Raw genomic sequence first — 16,502 nt, 5'->3', positions numbered from 1 at the left:
GTCCAAGTGCAGATCAGTGGGACTAGGCATAAAATGGTTCGGCACAGACAAGAAGGGCCAAAAGGCCTGTTTCTGAGCTGTAATTTTCTATGATTCTATGGTTCTATGGTTTGCCCAGTTAAGGGCCTTCACTTTAGGGTATTTCTGTCTAATGTAGCTAATTGTGCTATGCTTTAAGCTAACTTAGTCTAATTTGGCCACATTTTAAAACTTAGCTTGGAATTCTGGGTCCAGCCTGGAAACTTGGCTCCACTCTCTGAAAGTAGAATGTAAGGCAAACGGGCTTTCTCATAAGGTAAACAGAAGCTTCCATGGCCACAGATGCCAATTGTTTATGCAGCTAGAGACTGCTTGTACCCAGCTCTTTAATAACACAAGATAAGTATTCAGTTTTCTTGTAGACACAGAACGATGTTTAGTTCGTTCAATCCAGACTATGTTTTGAGTTTTTTGACCAGCACAATGGTGGCTGGCTTTTGCTGCTTTCTCTGTTTGTCTCTCTCTTTCACCAGTAAAATTAATCTCTTTTGCTTTCTGTAAAATGCTAATTATAAAGGACGCTTAATAAAGAAATTTCCACTTCGAACCAGTCTTGCTCAAGTTTATTCTGAAGAAGAAAATAGATCCTATAATTGGCCATGCTAAATTCTCCCTCAGCGTATCCAAACAGGCGCTGGAGTGTGGCGACTAGGGGAATTTCATAGTAGCTTCATTGCAGTGTTAATGTAAGCCTACTTGTGACACGAATAAAATAAACTTTATAATCACCAACCCACCCTCTCTGTCCGCAATCTGTCCCCTTGATACTGCAAGATTCTCGGTACCATCTCACCCACATCCCAATCTCTAACCAGCAGAAAGTACTTTCATACTTTTATGCTGCGGCCCCTTCTGAAGATGTGCCGTCCAACAGAGAGACATTCCTATCAATCAGGTCGGCTTCTAGGTGTGAATCCTAAGAGAAAGATGGCCAACATTCACCATCTCCTAGAAAATACTGAGGTCTTGGGGTCTGAAGTTCAAACTTCATCCCCTTTATCTGGATATTCCCATTCTTATCCCATGTAATAACCCATTTATCTCACCTCACCTTTCTTTGTCTCCCTGGCTTGCTTCTAGTAGGAAGCTGGGAAGGAACAGTTGGAACCTTTTAAATCCGTAACTAACAAGGGCGCATTCCTCGGTGCCTAGTAACATTTAGGTAGCTTCCTTCAGCCATTTTCTCATTATCTCTAAACTAACTTGCCTACTGTTAATTATGTTACTCCTTGTGGTTTCATAATCATAGGTATAAACATCCCACATTATAATCTAATCTTCAAATCTATTGTATTACTCTGCCTTAAATTTACATTGTGGTTAATGTGAGGCAATGCCAGTTCTATAGTGGTGAATGGTTACTTTTTGGACGGAAGGAAGGCATATAGCGGGGATCTGCAGGGGTTGGTACCAGGACCACTACTTTTCCTGATCTTTATCAATGGCCTAGATTTGAATGTGAGAACACAATTTCACCATTTGCAGTGGTCAGTGGAAGTTTTGTGAAGGATAGTGATAGACTTCAAAAGAACGTAGACAGGCAGAACAGGTGGACATGTGGCAGGTGAAAGTGAATGTAGAGAATTATGAAGTGATTCAGTTTGGTAGGATGAACAGGGAGAAGGATTATAAAATAAACTGTACAGTTCTAATGATGGTGCAGGAGCAGAGGGACCTGGGGTATAAGTACTGTAGACAAATCATTAAAGGTGACAGAGCAGGTTGAGAAAGTGATGAATAAGGTGGGCTCTGGCTCTATAAATGGAGGCATAGAGTAGAAAAACAAGAAAATTATAGTAGACCTTTAAAGAACTCTGGTTCTGCCTCAACTGGAGCATTAGATCCAATTAGGAAGGATGTGATGATATTAGAGAGTGTGCAGAAAAGATTCATAATAATGGTTCCAGGGATGATAAACTTTAGTCATGTAAACAGGTTGGAGAAGCTGTTCTCCTCAGAGTTCAGAAGATTAAGAGGGGATTTGATAGCTATTCAAAATCCTGAGGGGCCTAGACAGAGTAGATCGGGAGAAACCGGAAGGATTGAGAGTCAAGGTTGAAACTTTTTCTGTTTTCCACCCGAAATAATCGGGCACCCACCAGCCTAAATATTGAGACTGGACGGAAGCAGGCCCTTAAGTGGCCACTTATCAGCCTTAATTGGGGCATGGGTGGGCTTTGTGTCCAAAGCCCTCTCCGCCCACCATAAAATCACATCCAAGTTGGGACGGGCAGGATCCTGGAGGGAATCCCATCCAGGCTGTTTTAAGTTCCCCACTCAGCCTCAGAACCCGCTGGGGGGAGCATAAAACTCCAGCCTTGCTCACTATTATAGTGGCTCATAAGAAAACTAGGATCAATAACCAGACAAGGTATTCATCAAGGAAAGCAGTTGCATCCTTAACCCTTTCACTTTCATTTCTTGTCGAGGAATCATTTGCAGTTTATCAGATGGTCAGTTCCTTGGAGTTAGTGACACCATGGGGGTGATTCTCCCAGCCCGCTGTGCTTCTCTAGCAGTGCATCAGGCTGGGAGACATACGTGGAGGCCATGTAATGGGCTTCACACTGGGCACCACGGCCTTCACTGTCTCCAGCCACCGGATTTCCGGCGTTGTCAGCTCCGTGTCAGAAATTGGCGTGGGGCTGAATAAATTATTTAAATAAGTATCAGCATATCATTAGCGGGACTGAAGTCTCCAGGCCCACTAGCATCTCTCCCCTGGAGATCAGCAGTGCAGGGCTACTGCGCATGCGCTAGTCTCGGTGCTGACAGATTGGCACATGTACCTCTTCAGTGGGAATAGGCCCCACACACTGATTTTCAGTATGATTCATGCTAGAGCTCTCTGTGATGTACAGAATGTGGGAGATTCATTTTGAAAATCCCGCTGAAAAAAGCAGCGGGTTTACTCCAGTTTTTACACAAAATTTGGCACTTCGATTTTTTTGGGAGAATTCCACCACATATATTCTCATGTAAGAGAAATTTTTAAGACCAATTAGTCCAAACATCATGAATTTTACATTGGTCATCTTTTTGAGGGGTTGACATGTATGCTTGAATTGGTGTTGTGGTAACGTGGCCCCTTTAATAAGGCAATACTATGAGGGCCATGATATCAGACCAGACCAGATCAGGAAGCCAAACCAATAGTGAGCAAGAGTGCGAGTCCTGGGACTGGGAGGACCTCAGTTCGAGCCGGGGGACGGTGGAGAAGAGAGTAGGTCTGTTCTGTCAGCCCCTTAATTGTTAAATAGCTATTATAGTTTAATAAACCTTTCTCGTTGTTGGAGCCACATTGAGTCGCCTCCAGGTGTCAAGAGGAATCCCAAACAGGCAGTTGCAATGGAATAAAATAAAAACCAGCAATACTAAAGAATTAATATAAATTAAAATCTGAAAAGTTTAATAATTTGAATAAATAAAAACAAAATTTAAACATTAACATTTGAAGCATTTATTTACTCGTACTCATTCTCATCAATATTTATACATTTCCAATGAAGTTGAATCATTAACTTGTCCAGGATAATACTTGGCTTCTGAAATATTTGGGTTTTGGTCCCTGAAAATCTGGGGTTGACCTTTACATGAAGTACATGAAAAATTACAAATTTTAAGCCAAAAATGCTGAGGTTGACTTTGACATTGTTACCTGTATCTGGACCAACTGTCTTAAAATATTTGTTTCAGTATGATACAGTTATAGTCACATAATCTTGACCTTCATTATCTTTCTTTCTCTCAAAACTGCACTCCTTTCCACTAATTTCAGAGTAACCATTTTTCATATATTAGGCAGCAAATTCCTACATTCCTTTCTACATGCACTGCTCAAAAAACTAGATCTAAATTAATAAGGACTTAAGATGAAGGAATTTGGTGTCAAAAACAATACCTTCTATGTCCTTAATTTCCAAAGCAGTCACCTCAGTGCTATTGACAAATGAATGGTACGTATGTACATGGCGGCACAGTGGCACAATGGTTAGCACTACTGCCCCACAGCGCCAGGAACCCAGGTTCACTTCCAGCTTGGGTCACTGTCTGTGTGGAGTTTGCACTTTCTCCTGCGTGGATTTCCACCAGGTGCTCCGGTTTCCTTCCATAGTCCAAAGATGTGCAGGTTAGGTTGATCGGCCATGCAAAATTGACCCAAGTGTCAGGGGGATTAGCAGGGTAAACGTGCGGGGTTACGGGAATAGGGTCTGGGTGGGATTATGGTTGGTACAGACTCAATGGGCCAAATGACCTCCTTCCGTACTGTAGGGATTCTGTTATGTTAGAAAATGTTAGCCTTTATGATGTTGATTGCCTCACGCAGCCAGGTACCCAGGTGATATCCAAATCAACAAAGCACCAGTACATAGTGGTGGGCCATTAACTTATCCCTAATATCTCAGGTCTTTGCTCACAAAGACTATCACACAGATAAGCTATGGCGTGGTTATGATCCATTAACAAGCCATTGCTGGGCCTGCGGTCTTCATGGCTGCCTTTCCATTCTTGGTATGGAATATTTTCTTTGAGCCTTGTGGATTAACTTGCACTAACCTTTCCTTTCGCAGCATTCAGTCTGATTACTCACTCCACTTTTGATGCGCGATTAATTCACTCGGGAGGCTGGATCGTACCCGGGAAACAAAGGCTTTTATTAGTAACAAGAATGGAGCATACTGCTTAACAATACAATCCCAGACTAAAGGGTCACTAGGCAGTGCAGTGACCTTTATACTCCTATAGGTAGGCGGAGCCAACCGGAGTGTACCACAGAACAATACCAACAGCTGGAACACCCCAACCCTAACCCCAACAGTAACAAGAGTAACATATGTACAAGTACCCATAGTGATAACCATCTATGGTTCACCACAACTTTAAAGACACGTTTTAGGAAAATCTTAGGGTATTTATCACACGGACCACTACTGGAAATGTGAGTGTGTGTATATGCGCGTGCATGCTAGGTGAAGATATCTGTAGACAGAGGACCTTATCTAAGATTCTGGTGGGTTCGAATGCCTGCCACCTGTAGAATTCTGCTCTAATTCAAGAAATCCCAGCATCGTAGATGGAAATGTGTGCTTGCAGTGAGAAAACATTCCATTTTTGGACACATTGTTCCTCTTTGCCATTCTTTCATTTCTCTCCTCCTCCCTAATCATTCACAACCTCTTTCAGCTGTTCACATACTTTCTGTGTATTTTTTTATTTCCTTGGTTTTTCACCATTCCTGCTGCCTCATGAAAGTATCACTTCTGCTATTTAACCCTCTCATTCAGCAGTTAAGCCATTTACAGGTTATTCTATTTATTTTCTCATGTGTATGTATGCTTGCTTTATCCCTCTTGTTGTTCTTTTCCTTTCTAAAAGAATGATAAAGAGGGGCATCTTGACAAATACATGAATAGGATGGGAATAGAGGGATATGGTCCCTGGAAGGGTAGAAGGTTTTAGTTCAGTCGGGCAGCATGGTCAGTGCAGGCTTGGAGGGCCGAAGGGCTTGTTCTTGTGCTGTATTTTTTTCTTTATTCTTTGTTCTTTGATCCATAGCTGAAACATTAACTTGTGTGTTCTCTCCACAGCTGCTGTGTAACCTGAAATGTTTCTATTTCACTTTTGGTTTCTGTGTTGAGGGTTGCTCCTGCTATTGCATTAAATATTTCTAATAAATAATCATATTTGCAGCACACACTTCATGAAAAAAACAATCTATTCATTAAATATCTCCTTGTTTACTTACTAGGAAAGCTTTGAATGAATGGGCAGTAAGAACATACTGGTTTACATACGCTTTGTTGTAAGTATCTTTAACAAGTTCTGTTAGTTACTTTGTTGCTTATTTTCTATATCTCTAAAAAAGCCCTTCTCTCTGTTGCAGTCCTGCCCTCTTCATCTTAATCATTATCTTGTCTTGCTGTGACGGTTTCCGACGCAAAGCTCCATGGAACTTCATGCTTCTTTTCTTATTTGTAAGTTATTGCACAAAATTAGTATTAGTACTTTGAGTATTGAATTTGGTGAAATATTACTTTAGCCTGTAGTCCATTATATAGCATCTTCCTAACCATATGGCTAGTATCAATATCCTGGCAGTTACCAGTGACCAGAAATGGAACTAAACTCACCATATAAATACTATGCATACTAGAGCAAGTCAGGCTGGGAATTCTGCAGAGCGTAACTCACCTCCTGACTCCTTAAACCCTGTCCACCACCTCCAAGGCTCAAGTCAGGAGTGTGTTGGAATAATCTTCACTTGTCTGGATGAGTGTGGCTCTAACAACACTCAAGAAACTTGACATCATCCATCACAAAACAGCCTGTTTTATTGGAACCCATCTACCACCTAAACACTCATGCCCTTCACCGTTGACGCACAGTGGCAGTAGTGTATACGATATACAAGATATATTGCAGCAACTCAACAAGACTCCTTCGACAGCACCTTCCAAATCCCCAACCTCTACCACCTGGAAGGACAAGGGCAGTAGATACATGGTAACACCACCACCTGCAGGTTTCTCTCCTGGTCACACACCATCATGATTTGGAATTATATCGCCGTTCCTTCATTGTCGATGGGTCAAAATTCCGGAACTCCCTCTCTAACAACACTGTGGATATACTTACACCACATGGACAGCAGTGGTTCAAGAGGCAACTTCTTGAGAGCAATTAGTAATGGGTGATAAATGCTGGCCTAGCCAGCGATGCCCACATCTTGTGAAATAATTTTTTTAAAGGTGTTTGAGTTGTAGCTACCTGCCTGTTCAATCCATCTCTAACAATTGGCATGTGTTTCTATGGATGGGCCAAGTTGAGTACATCACTGTCATGCATGTTTTGCTCTGTTAAAAAAAGTCCTGAGGGACAGCAGATAATGCTAATTTGCAGCCTAGGTTGGTAATCGCTGAGCAAATGAGCAAAATTAATTACAAAAAGGTACTATTCTAGTGATGTACCATAGTTCGGTTGCTCTAATTCCCACCTTCCATTTTGTCTCATTTTCATATCTTCACTTAAGAGCTTCCTTGTCATGAGTTAGTACATGCCATTCAAATTCTGCTGAGTCGTCTTATCTAGTTCCTGGAAGTTGTGGTCCAAATTTACAGAACTGCTGATCGTTTGACCGAGTTGGCATTAAGTTGCCAGATTCAATTTTCATAATATTGTTGGGCATTTTGTCCCTCAGGAGACAAAAACAGCATACATTTTGATCTGAACTCTTCAGTAAATGAGATCATTATATTATTTTCCTTTCACCTGCAGACTATTCTGGAAGGCTTGTTATTGGGAGCTGTTTCAGTGTAAGTCTTTATTTTGCTTGAATTACATCTTTTACACAATATTGAACAAACACATGGTTGCAATTTTAACTTGAATCATTTTGTCCTTAATGCTTCTTAGTTTTTATGGTGCTGATGCAGTGCTGTGGGCTGTTGGTGCTACTACATTTGTGTCAGTTGGACTAACACTATTTTCCCTGCAAACCAAGGTACTGTTTATAATACTGCGGCAACTTCTCTGGTACCAATTTGCTCATTGCTGGAATCTGAATAGTTCAAAACATTTTTCTTTCAGTGGGACTTCACCACGGGAAGTGGAATTTTATTTGTGTCGCTACTGGTTTTAATGGCATTTGGAATTCTGTGTGCCATAATACAATCATTTGTAAGTCCGTCTATAAACCTTGCGATTACGTCGTGAAGTTTAATTTTAGAAGATACAAAATCATGTCTTTGATCATTTCTTGGAAAAGGAGTAAATAAGACAAATGTCTGGGAGGAATGAATGTAGAAAGATAAAAACATTTCTCATTGGTCCATGCTAAGGCGACATGGCGGCATAGTGGTTAGCACTGCTGCCTCACAGTGCCAGGGACTCGGGTTTGATTCCCGGCTTGGGTCAGTGTGTGGAGTCTGTACGTTCTCCCCATGTGTCTGCGTGGGATTGCTCTGGTTTCCTCCCACAGTCCATAAAACGTGCTGGTTAGGTGCATTGGCCATGCTAAATTCTCCCTCAGTGTACCCGAACAGGCGCCAGAGTATGGCGACTTGGGGATTTTCACAGTAACTTCATTGCAGTGTTAATGTAAGCCTACTTGTGACACTAATGAATAAACTTTAAACATTATCCAATTATATATGGCCACTAGTGACCAATCATATTCCAATCTTTAATTCAATGGAAATACTTTAATCAGTCATGTTGAAATTATGCCTATTTTGCATTAGATTTTTGCACTAATTTCCCTCTGCTTCACATTATTTTTTGTTTGCTCCCATTTAACTTAAAATTATTTATCTTTATCCCCGCCTGTTCCCATTCCACTCTGCCCTCTGCTTGCTTCCTAATCCCTTCCTCCACATGTCCTCACATTCCCTGCCAAGGATTTTGACCACACAAGTATTCTATAAAACACCTCAACGTTTTCTCAAAGAAGAGAAATGGAGAACATTTAAACTAAATTAAAGATATTAAAGTAAAATGAGTGGTACTTTAATCTTCTGCTGACTGTGGTTCGCAGTTTGGGAGAAGACTGGCCTAACAAGAAGGTGGGTCTATAAAATATCCAGCTTATTCTAGGGACTGTTTGAAGGAATGTGAACTAAACTGAATAGGAAGGCATGCTATGGAAGCATAGAGTGATTTTATATGGTAACTATAATGTACATCAGAACAGAAAACAGGCTCTGATGAATAGCTGACTGTCCATTAAAGAAGACTCAAAAGTAATTGGTTTTGGGTTTGGTTATTGGACATTCCATGAAAAAAATCTAATCAATGTGTGGTTATTAAGTGCCTATCTAAGATAATTGATTATATGGTAAAATAGATCATTTTAGTCCAATTGAAATAATTGGAAAGACTGTATTTAGAATTTTAATTACAATATGGCTAGACTACCTTCAAAAGGACCCAGAGAAAATCAATGGTGCTCAAACATCAGGGTTAGAATAATGAAATTAGGCTCATTCAACTGAACTTATCACTGGAGAACAAATTCTAAAGGGAAATGTTTAGCCTTTAAATTATTGTGAAATCAATAATGTGTAATGGGGCGGCACGGTGGCACAGCGGTTAGCACTGCTGCCTCATAGCGCCAGGGACCCAGGTTCGATTCCCGGCTTGGGTCACTGTCTGTGTGGAGTTTGCACATTCTCCCTGTGTCTGCAAATGTTTCCTCCGGGTGCTCCGGTTTCCTCCCACAGTCCAAAGATGTGCGGGTTAGGTTAATTGGCCGTGCTAAATTGCCCCTTAGTGTCAGGAGGACTAACTAGGGTAAATGCAAAGGGTTATGGGGATTGCGCTTGGGTGGGATTAGAAGCATAGAAACAGAAAAACTACAGCACAATACAGGCCCTTCAGCCCACAAAGTTGTGCCGAACATGTCCCTACCTTAGCGATTACTAGGCTTACCTATAACCCTCTATCTTACTAAGTTCCATGTACTTATTTAAAAGTCTCTTAAAAGACCCCATCGAATCCGCCTCCACCACCATTGCTGGCAGCCCATTCCACGCACCCACCACCCTCTGAGTGAAGAGCTTACCCCTGACATCTCCTCTGTACCTACTCCCCAGCACCTTAAACCTGTGTCCTCTTGTGGCAACCATTTCAGCCCTAGGAAAAAGCCTCTGAGTGTCCACTCGATCAATACCTCTCAACATCTTATACACCTCTATCAGGTCACCCCTCATCCTTCGTCTCTCCAAGGAGAAAAGGCCGAGCTCACTCAACCTACCCTCATAAGGCATGCTCCCCAACCCAGGCAACATCCTTGTAAATCTCCTCTGCACCCTTTCTATGACTTCCACATCCTTCCTGTAATGAGGCGACCAGAACTGAACACAGTACTCCAAGTGGGGTCTGACCAGGGTCCTATATAGCTGCAACATAATCTCATGACTCCTAAACTCAATTCCTCGATTGATGAAGGCCAGTACACCTTATGCCTTCTTAACCACAGCCTCAACCTGCACAGCTGCTTTGAGCGTCCTATGAACTCGGACCCCAAGATCTTCTGATCTTCCACACTGCCAAGAGTCCTACCATTACTATTATATTCAGCTATCCTATTTGACCTGCCAAAATGAACCACCTCACACTTATCTGGGTTGAACTCCATCTGCCACTTCACCGCCCAGTCTTGCATCCTGTTAATGTCTCGCCGCAACTTCTGACATCCCTCCACACTATCCACAACACCTCCAACCTTTGTGCCATCAGCAAACTTACCAACCCATCCCTCCGCTTCCTCATCCAGGTCATTTATAAAAATCACAAAGAGTAAGGGTCCCAGAACAGATCCCTGGGGCACTCCACTAGTGACTGACCTCCATGCAGAATATGACCCATCTATAACCACTCTTTGCCTTCTGTGGGCAAGCCAGTTCTGGATTCACAAAGCAATGTCCCCTTGGATCCCATGCCCCCTCACGTTCTCAATAAGCCTTGCATGGGGCACCTTATCAAATGCCTTGCTGAAGTCCATATATACTACATCTACTGCTCTTCCTTTATCAATGTGTTTAGTCACATCCTCAATAAATTCAATCAGGCTCGTAAGGTATGATCTGCCTTTGACAAAGCCATGCTGACTATTCTTAATCATATTATACCTCTCCAAATGTTCATAAGTCCTGCCTCTCAGGATCTTCTCCATCAACTTACCAACCGCTGAGGTTAGACTCACTGGTCTATAATTTCCAGGGCTATCTCTACTCCCTTTCTTGAATAAAGGAACAACATCCGCAATCCTCCAATCCTCCGGAACCTCTCCCGTCTCCATTGACGATGCAAAGATCATCGCCAGAGGCTCAGCAATCTCCTCCCTCACCTCCCATAGTAGCCTGGGGTACATCTCATCCGGTCCCGGCGACTTATCTAAGTTGATGCTTTCAAAAGCTCCAACACATCCTCTTTCTTAATATCTACATGCTCAAGCTTTTCAGTCCGCTGCAAGTCTGCACTACAACCACCAAGATCCTTTTCCATAGTGAATACTGAAGTAAAATATTCATTAAGTACCTCTGCTATTTCTTCCGGTTCCATACAAACTTTCCCACCGTCACACTTGACAGGTCCTATTCTTTCACATCTTATCCTCTTGCTCTTCACATGCTTGTAGAATGCCTTGGGGTTTTCCTAAATCCTGCCTACCAAGGCGTTCTCATGACCCCTTGTGGCTCTCCTAATTTCCTTCTTAAGATCCTTCCTATTAGCTGTATACTCTTCTAGATCTCTAACATTACCTAGCTCCCTGAACCTTTTGTAAGCTTTTTTTTTCTTCTTGACTAGATTCATTACAGCCTTTGTATACCACGGTTCCTGTAACCTACCATAACTTCTCTGTCTTATTGGAACGTTGCTATGCAGAACTCCAGACAAATAGTCCCTGAAAATTTGCCACATTTCTTCCGTACATTTCCCTGAGAAAACCTCTTTCCAATTTAAGCCTCCAATTTCCTGTTTGATAGCCTCATAATTCCTCTTACTCCAATTAAACACTTTTCTAACTTGTCTGATCCTATCTCCCTCCAATGCTATTGTAAAGGAGGTAGAATTATGATCACTATCTCCAAAATGCTCTCCCACTGAGAGATCTGACACCTGACCAGGTTCATTTCCCAATACCAAATCAAGTACAGCCTCTCCTCTTGTAGGCTTCTCTACATACTGTGTCAAGAAACCCTCCTGAACACACCTGACAAACTCCTCCCCATCTACACCACTCTAGGGAGATTCCAATCAATATTTGGGAAATTAAAATCTCCCATCACAACAACTCTGTTATTATTACACCTTTCCAGGATCTGTTTCTCTATCTGCTCCTCAACATCCCTGTTACTATTGGGCGGCCTATAGAAAACACCCAGTAAAGTTATTGACCCCTTCCTGTTCCTAACCTCCACAGTAAGAAGTTTAACAACACCAGGTTAAAGTCCAACAGGTTTATTTGGTAGCAAAAGCCACACAAGCTTTATTGCCTAACCTCCACCCACAGAGCATTGATAGCAAAAGCTACACAAGCTTTATTGCCTAACCTCCACCCACAGAGACTCCGTAAACAATCCCTCCATGGTGTCCATCTTTTCTGCAGCCGTGACACTATCTCTGATCAACAGTGCCACTCCCCCACCTCTTTTGCCTCCCTCCCTGTTCCTTCTGAAACATCTGAAAACTGAAACTGATTGTGGTCGGTGCAGACTCTATGGGCCAAATGGTCTCCTTCTGCTCTGTATGATTCTATGATCTACACCAAAATTTGATCAAGGCAGTAAATAAAAACCTAGAACACAAACGTTTAAAACTGATAAATTTGTAACCAGGAATACATGTTAGGAAGTTGAGCCCAGATGACATTTTTTCTCCATCATAGATTTCCATTGACCTCTGCAACCAAACTTACCATTATGCAGGCCAGTGGACAAAGTTCCACACTAGTAGTACAAAGTTATTCCACCCCCGTTATTGGATTTGTGCAGTACACTGATCAAAACATAGTGAGGAATGAATCATTATAATCAGAGAATGCCCATCAATTTGAACTTAAATTGTTTTATTTTTCCCTACAGTGGCTCCATATAGTTTATGCCTGCTTAGGAACGTTGATCTTCTCTATTGTAAGTATTTTTCACATTGGTCACAGTCACATATATTTCATGAAGATTTTCCTCATAAATGGATACGATAAATGCGACTTCTGTCTTGTGACATGGGCTGGCTGGAATTTTCTGGCCCCACACACACACACACACTCTTACCCCCACCCCCCCCGCCAGTGAAAACAAAGAATTTCTTTGCCCCCCCCCGTCAGTGAAAATAGAGGATTTGGCACTCAGCCAAATCTCTGTTCACTGAAGTGGGATGGGAGAATCCCAGCTGCAGGTGTGGCTTTTGCTACCAAATAAACCTGTTGGACTTTAACCTGGTGTTGTTAAACTTCTTACTAAGGCTGGAGAATCCAGCCTGGGGTGAAATATTTCTGTAATGATGTTGATAGATCATTGTTGCCAGGATGTTCTACTCTGAGCAATGCTACATCTGTTTTTTTAACTATGCTTATTTCTAGTTACCATCCTCTGGTTGCTAATTCACCTCATTCATAACTCCTGTATTCTTCCCTGTAGTTTCCCTCGCTCTCTCCCGACAGGAGTCATTAGAGTTTCTTTATCTTCCTTATTTCTTCATGTGTTGTCTGGTTAAACCATTTAGGATTATGTTTATTGAACCTATTCTACATGGCCCTAATTGAATTTTCTTGAGCACTACTCTCCCAACTTAGCTTGTCAACAATGACTTGCATTTAAATAGTGTTTTTAGCATAATAAAAAGTCCCCAAGCACAGGGGCGCTATAAAATATGGCACCAAACCACACAGTGCGCCATTAGGGCAAATGACAAAATGTTTGGTCAAGCAGGTTTGTATCTGAAAAGAGGAAATTCCATAGCTTAGGGCTTCGGCTAGGGCTGAATGCACAGTTACCAATTGGCAATGCCCAGGAAAACAGAATAAGAGCAGCACAAATACCTGGGGAAGTTGTGGGCTTCATGGAGCTTAGATTTTGGGGAGAGGGCGGGGTGTGACCGGGTAAAAAGGCCATTGAAACATGAATGAGAATTTTAGAATTGAGGATTTGTTTAACAAGGAGCCAATGTGGGTCAGTGAGGATGTTGGACAAGCACTCTGAGGAACGAGAGAGGTGGTGCTGAGGGAGAGCGGGATGTCATCAACATACATGTGGAAACAGATGTATTTTCTAATGGTGTCACAATGGGCAGCATGTAAATGGAAAATGGGAGAAGGATCAAGGAAAACTCTTGGGGAAATACCAAAGATTAAAAAAAAGTAAAGTAAAAGTTTATTTATTAGTGTCACAAGTAGGCTTACATTCACATTGTAATGAAGCTACTGTGAAAATCCCCTAGTTGCCACACTCTGGCACCTGTTCGGATACACTGAGGGAGAATTTAACATTGCCAGAGCAGGAGGTGAAGCCATTGCGGGTAATTCTCTCAATATAATTAATTAGATGAGAATGGAACTGGGCAAGTCCAACCCAGCTGCTCAATGGTGGAATGGCATTGCAAGAGGAGGGTGTGTCAAAGGCACAAAGGCCGAGAAGGAAGAGGAAGGATGGTTTACCTTTGTCACAGTTTAACAGGATTTTGTTTGCAATTTGATAAGGACTGTTTTGTTGCACTGGTCAGGGAAGAAACCTGATTGGAGGCATGCAAACATTGAGTTCCAGAAAAGATAGGCATTTCCCTCATTGTATTCAAGGTCACCTTTTCAAAGTTGTTGATTTGTTTGCTTCATCAAGTGGATGTTACAGATCCCATGATACTATTTGAAAAACTGCAGAGAATTCTTCCAGCCTCCTGCTTAAGCATTCCTTCTTCAATTAAAATCATTAAAGAAGGGACCAACTGACCATTCATCTGCTGTCTGTAGGATAACACTTGGGTTGGTCACAGCACTCTGAAAGTAATTGAGAAGTTGCCACATTAATGGTATATTATTTTAGAAAACACATAGGGGCTAAAATTCCTCTACATCCTAACTATGACTGTAACACTGTATTCTGCACCTTCTCCTTTCCTTTTTAGTATACTTTGTATAGCGCGCAAGAAACAATACATTTCACTGTATCTCAATACATGTGACAATAATAAATCAAATCAAAGGAACATTCCATTGTTCCCTTGCATTAATTCCATGGTCGATTGATGGAACTCCCGCTGAGCTTCTTTTAACCTATCAAATTAACATGTTTTGACCGGTACGGTGGCACAGTGGTTAGCACTGCTGCTTCACAGTGCTATAGGGACCACAGTTCGATTCCCGGCTTGGGTCACTGTCTGGGTGGAGTCTGCACGTTCTCCCTGTGTCTGCGTGGGTTTCCTTCGGGTGCTCCAGTTTCCTCCCACAGTCCAAAAGATGTGCTGGTTAGGTGCATTGGCCTTGCTAAATACCCCCTCAGTGTACCCGAACAGGCGCCGGAGTGCGGCAACTCGGGGATTTTCACAGTAACTTCATTGCAGTGTTAATGTAAGCCTACTTGTGACACTAATAAATAAACTTTAAAAACTAAATTACAGATATAAACTCTTTTTTTGTATTTCCTTTTTAGTACCTGGTGTTTGACACTCAATTAATGCTGGGAGGAAAACACAGATACAGTCTGAGCCCTGAGGAGTACATTTTTGCAGCATTGAATCTCTACCTTGACATCATGAATCTCTTCCTTTTCATACTCCAAATTATTGGTCTGAGCCGTTAAGAAGAGAAACGGAATGTGTTAAGCATCTATCACATCAACAGTAAATTCTGCAAATGTGTGTTGTTATTTATAACTGATACTTTTTATAGAGGCACATTTTTCAGAAAGCAAATACCTGGTAAATCAAGTGATGGAAAAAAAGAATTAAAAAAAGTTAAACTTGGAAAACAAATGTGATTTTATTCTTACAGTACCAGTCGACATGGGCAACGGTTTTAAATGGTACATCATAAAACATTAATTAACCTATGACAATGCAGAACCATTACTGGAATTTCCAGAATAAGAGAGAGAAATGAAATGAATATAAAAGGTAGAAGCCAAGCTGAGATCTATCAGTTCATCAATGTTTCATTTGTCTGAATGACGTTAGTGTTTATTCCGGCATGTCAACTACTAATTGTGTCATGGACAGTAAATCCTGTAAAATAGTATGTTTGAAAATTTAAAATATCTGAATATTATGGTTTATAAACTGTGAAATTGTAGTGTATCAGAAATCTACTTCAGTTCAAATATCTAAGTCTGGCAGTATTTTCCAAATAAACAATCTGTAATGTATTAGGAGTTGATTTTGCCTCCATATCACCAAGATCGTCAAGATCTTTCTCTACACCTTAGGTATGACTGTAACACCACATTCTGCACCCTCTACTTTCCTTCTCTATGAACGGTATGCTTTGTCTTTATAGCGTTCTAGAAACAATACTTTTTACTGTATACTAATACATATGACAATAATAAATCAATTCTTGATCGTAGCTACTTTCAAACATGACTAAAATATCCTTGTTAATTTTATCTTGCTTTCCCACACAGATAACCAGTTAACAGAAAATCGACCTGGTATATAGTTCAATAGCAGGTGAATTGTGATGTGATAGCAACGTGATAACATTGACACAAAAAGTCAGGCTGAGGTTACAAAGTGAGTTCAGAACATTGACTGTTTGGCTTTGAGCAACGGAGCTTAATCCAGCTGCAATAACTGGGCAGGTCTTTGCTGACAGAATCTTAAGTAATGGCAGTATAACTAGGTTCCTATTGAGTGTGCATGAATCCAAGGCACTAATTGGAAACTCAATGCGAGTGGCTACAGGGATAGCTGACAAAGGAAATTGAAATAGCAAACTGGCCTAGCAGGTGGTGCTGTTGAGCTTAAGGTGCAGT

General features: G+C 41.4%; 1 protein-coding gene across 1 annotated transcript in view; it reads left to right on the top strand.

Moving 5' to 3' along the window:
• Window positions 1–15,892, top strand: part of LOC144507930 (protein lifeguard 1) — a 28,874-nt gene extending 12,982 nt beyond the window's left edge. The window contains exons 4-10 of the mRNA XM_078235497.1: window positions 5,789–5,842; window positions 5,924–6,014; window positions 7,315–7,352; window positions 7,453–7,540; window positions 7,627–7,716; window positions 12,624–12,671; window positions 15,183–15,892. Of these exons, the coding sequence (XP_078091623.1) occupies window positions 5,789–5,842; window positions 5,924–6,014; window positions 7,315–7,352; window positions 7,453–7,540; window positions 7,627–7,716; window positions 12,624–12,671; window positions 15,183–15,332 (559 nt within the window). The 3' untranslated portion in view covers window positions 15,333–15,892. The remainder of the gene's footprint in view (window positions 1–5,788; window positions 5,843–5,923; window positions 6,015–7,314; window positions 7,353–7,452; window positions 7,541–7,626; window positions 7,717–12,623; window positions 12,672–15,182) is intronic.
• Window positions 15,893–16,502: the final 610 nt, after the last annotated feature.

This window comes from Mustelus asterias, chromosome 2 (genome assembly GCF_964213995.1).
Source record: "Mustelus asterias chromosome 2, sMusAst1.hap1.1, whole genome shotgun sequence".
NCBI classification, from domain to species: Eukaryota; Metazoa; Chordata; class Chondrichthyes; order Carcharhiniformes; family Triakidae; genus Mustelus; species Mustelus asterias.
The sequence above is the reverse complement of the archived record's forward strand: the minus strand, read 5'-3'. Positions and strand labels throughout refer to the sequence as shown.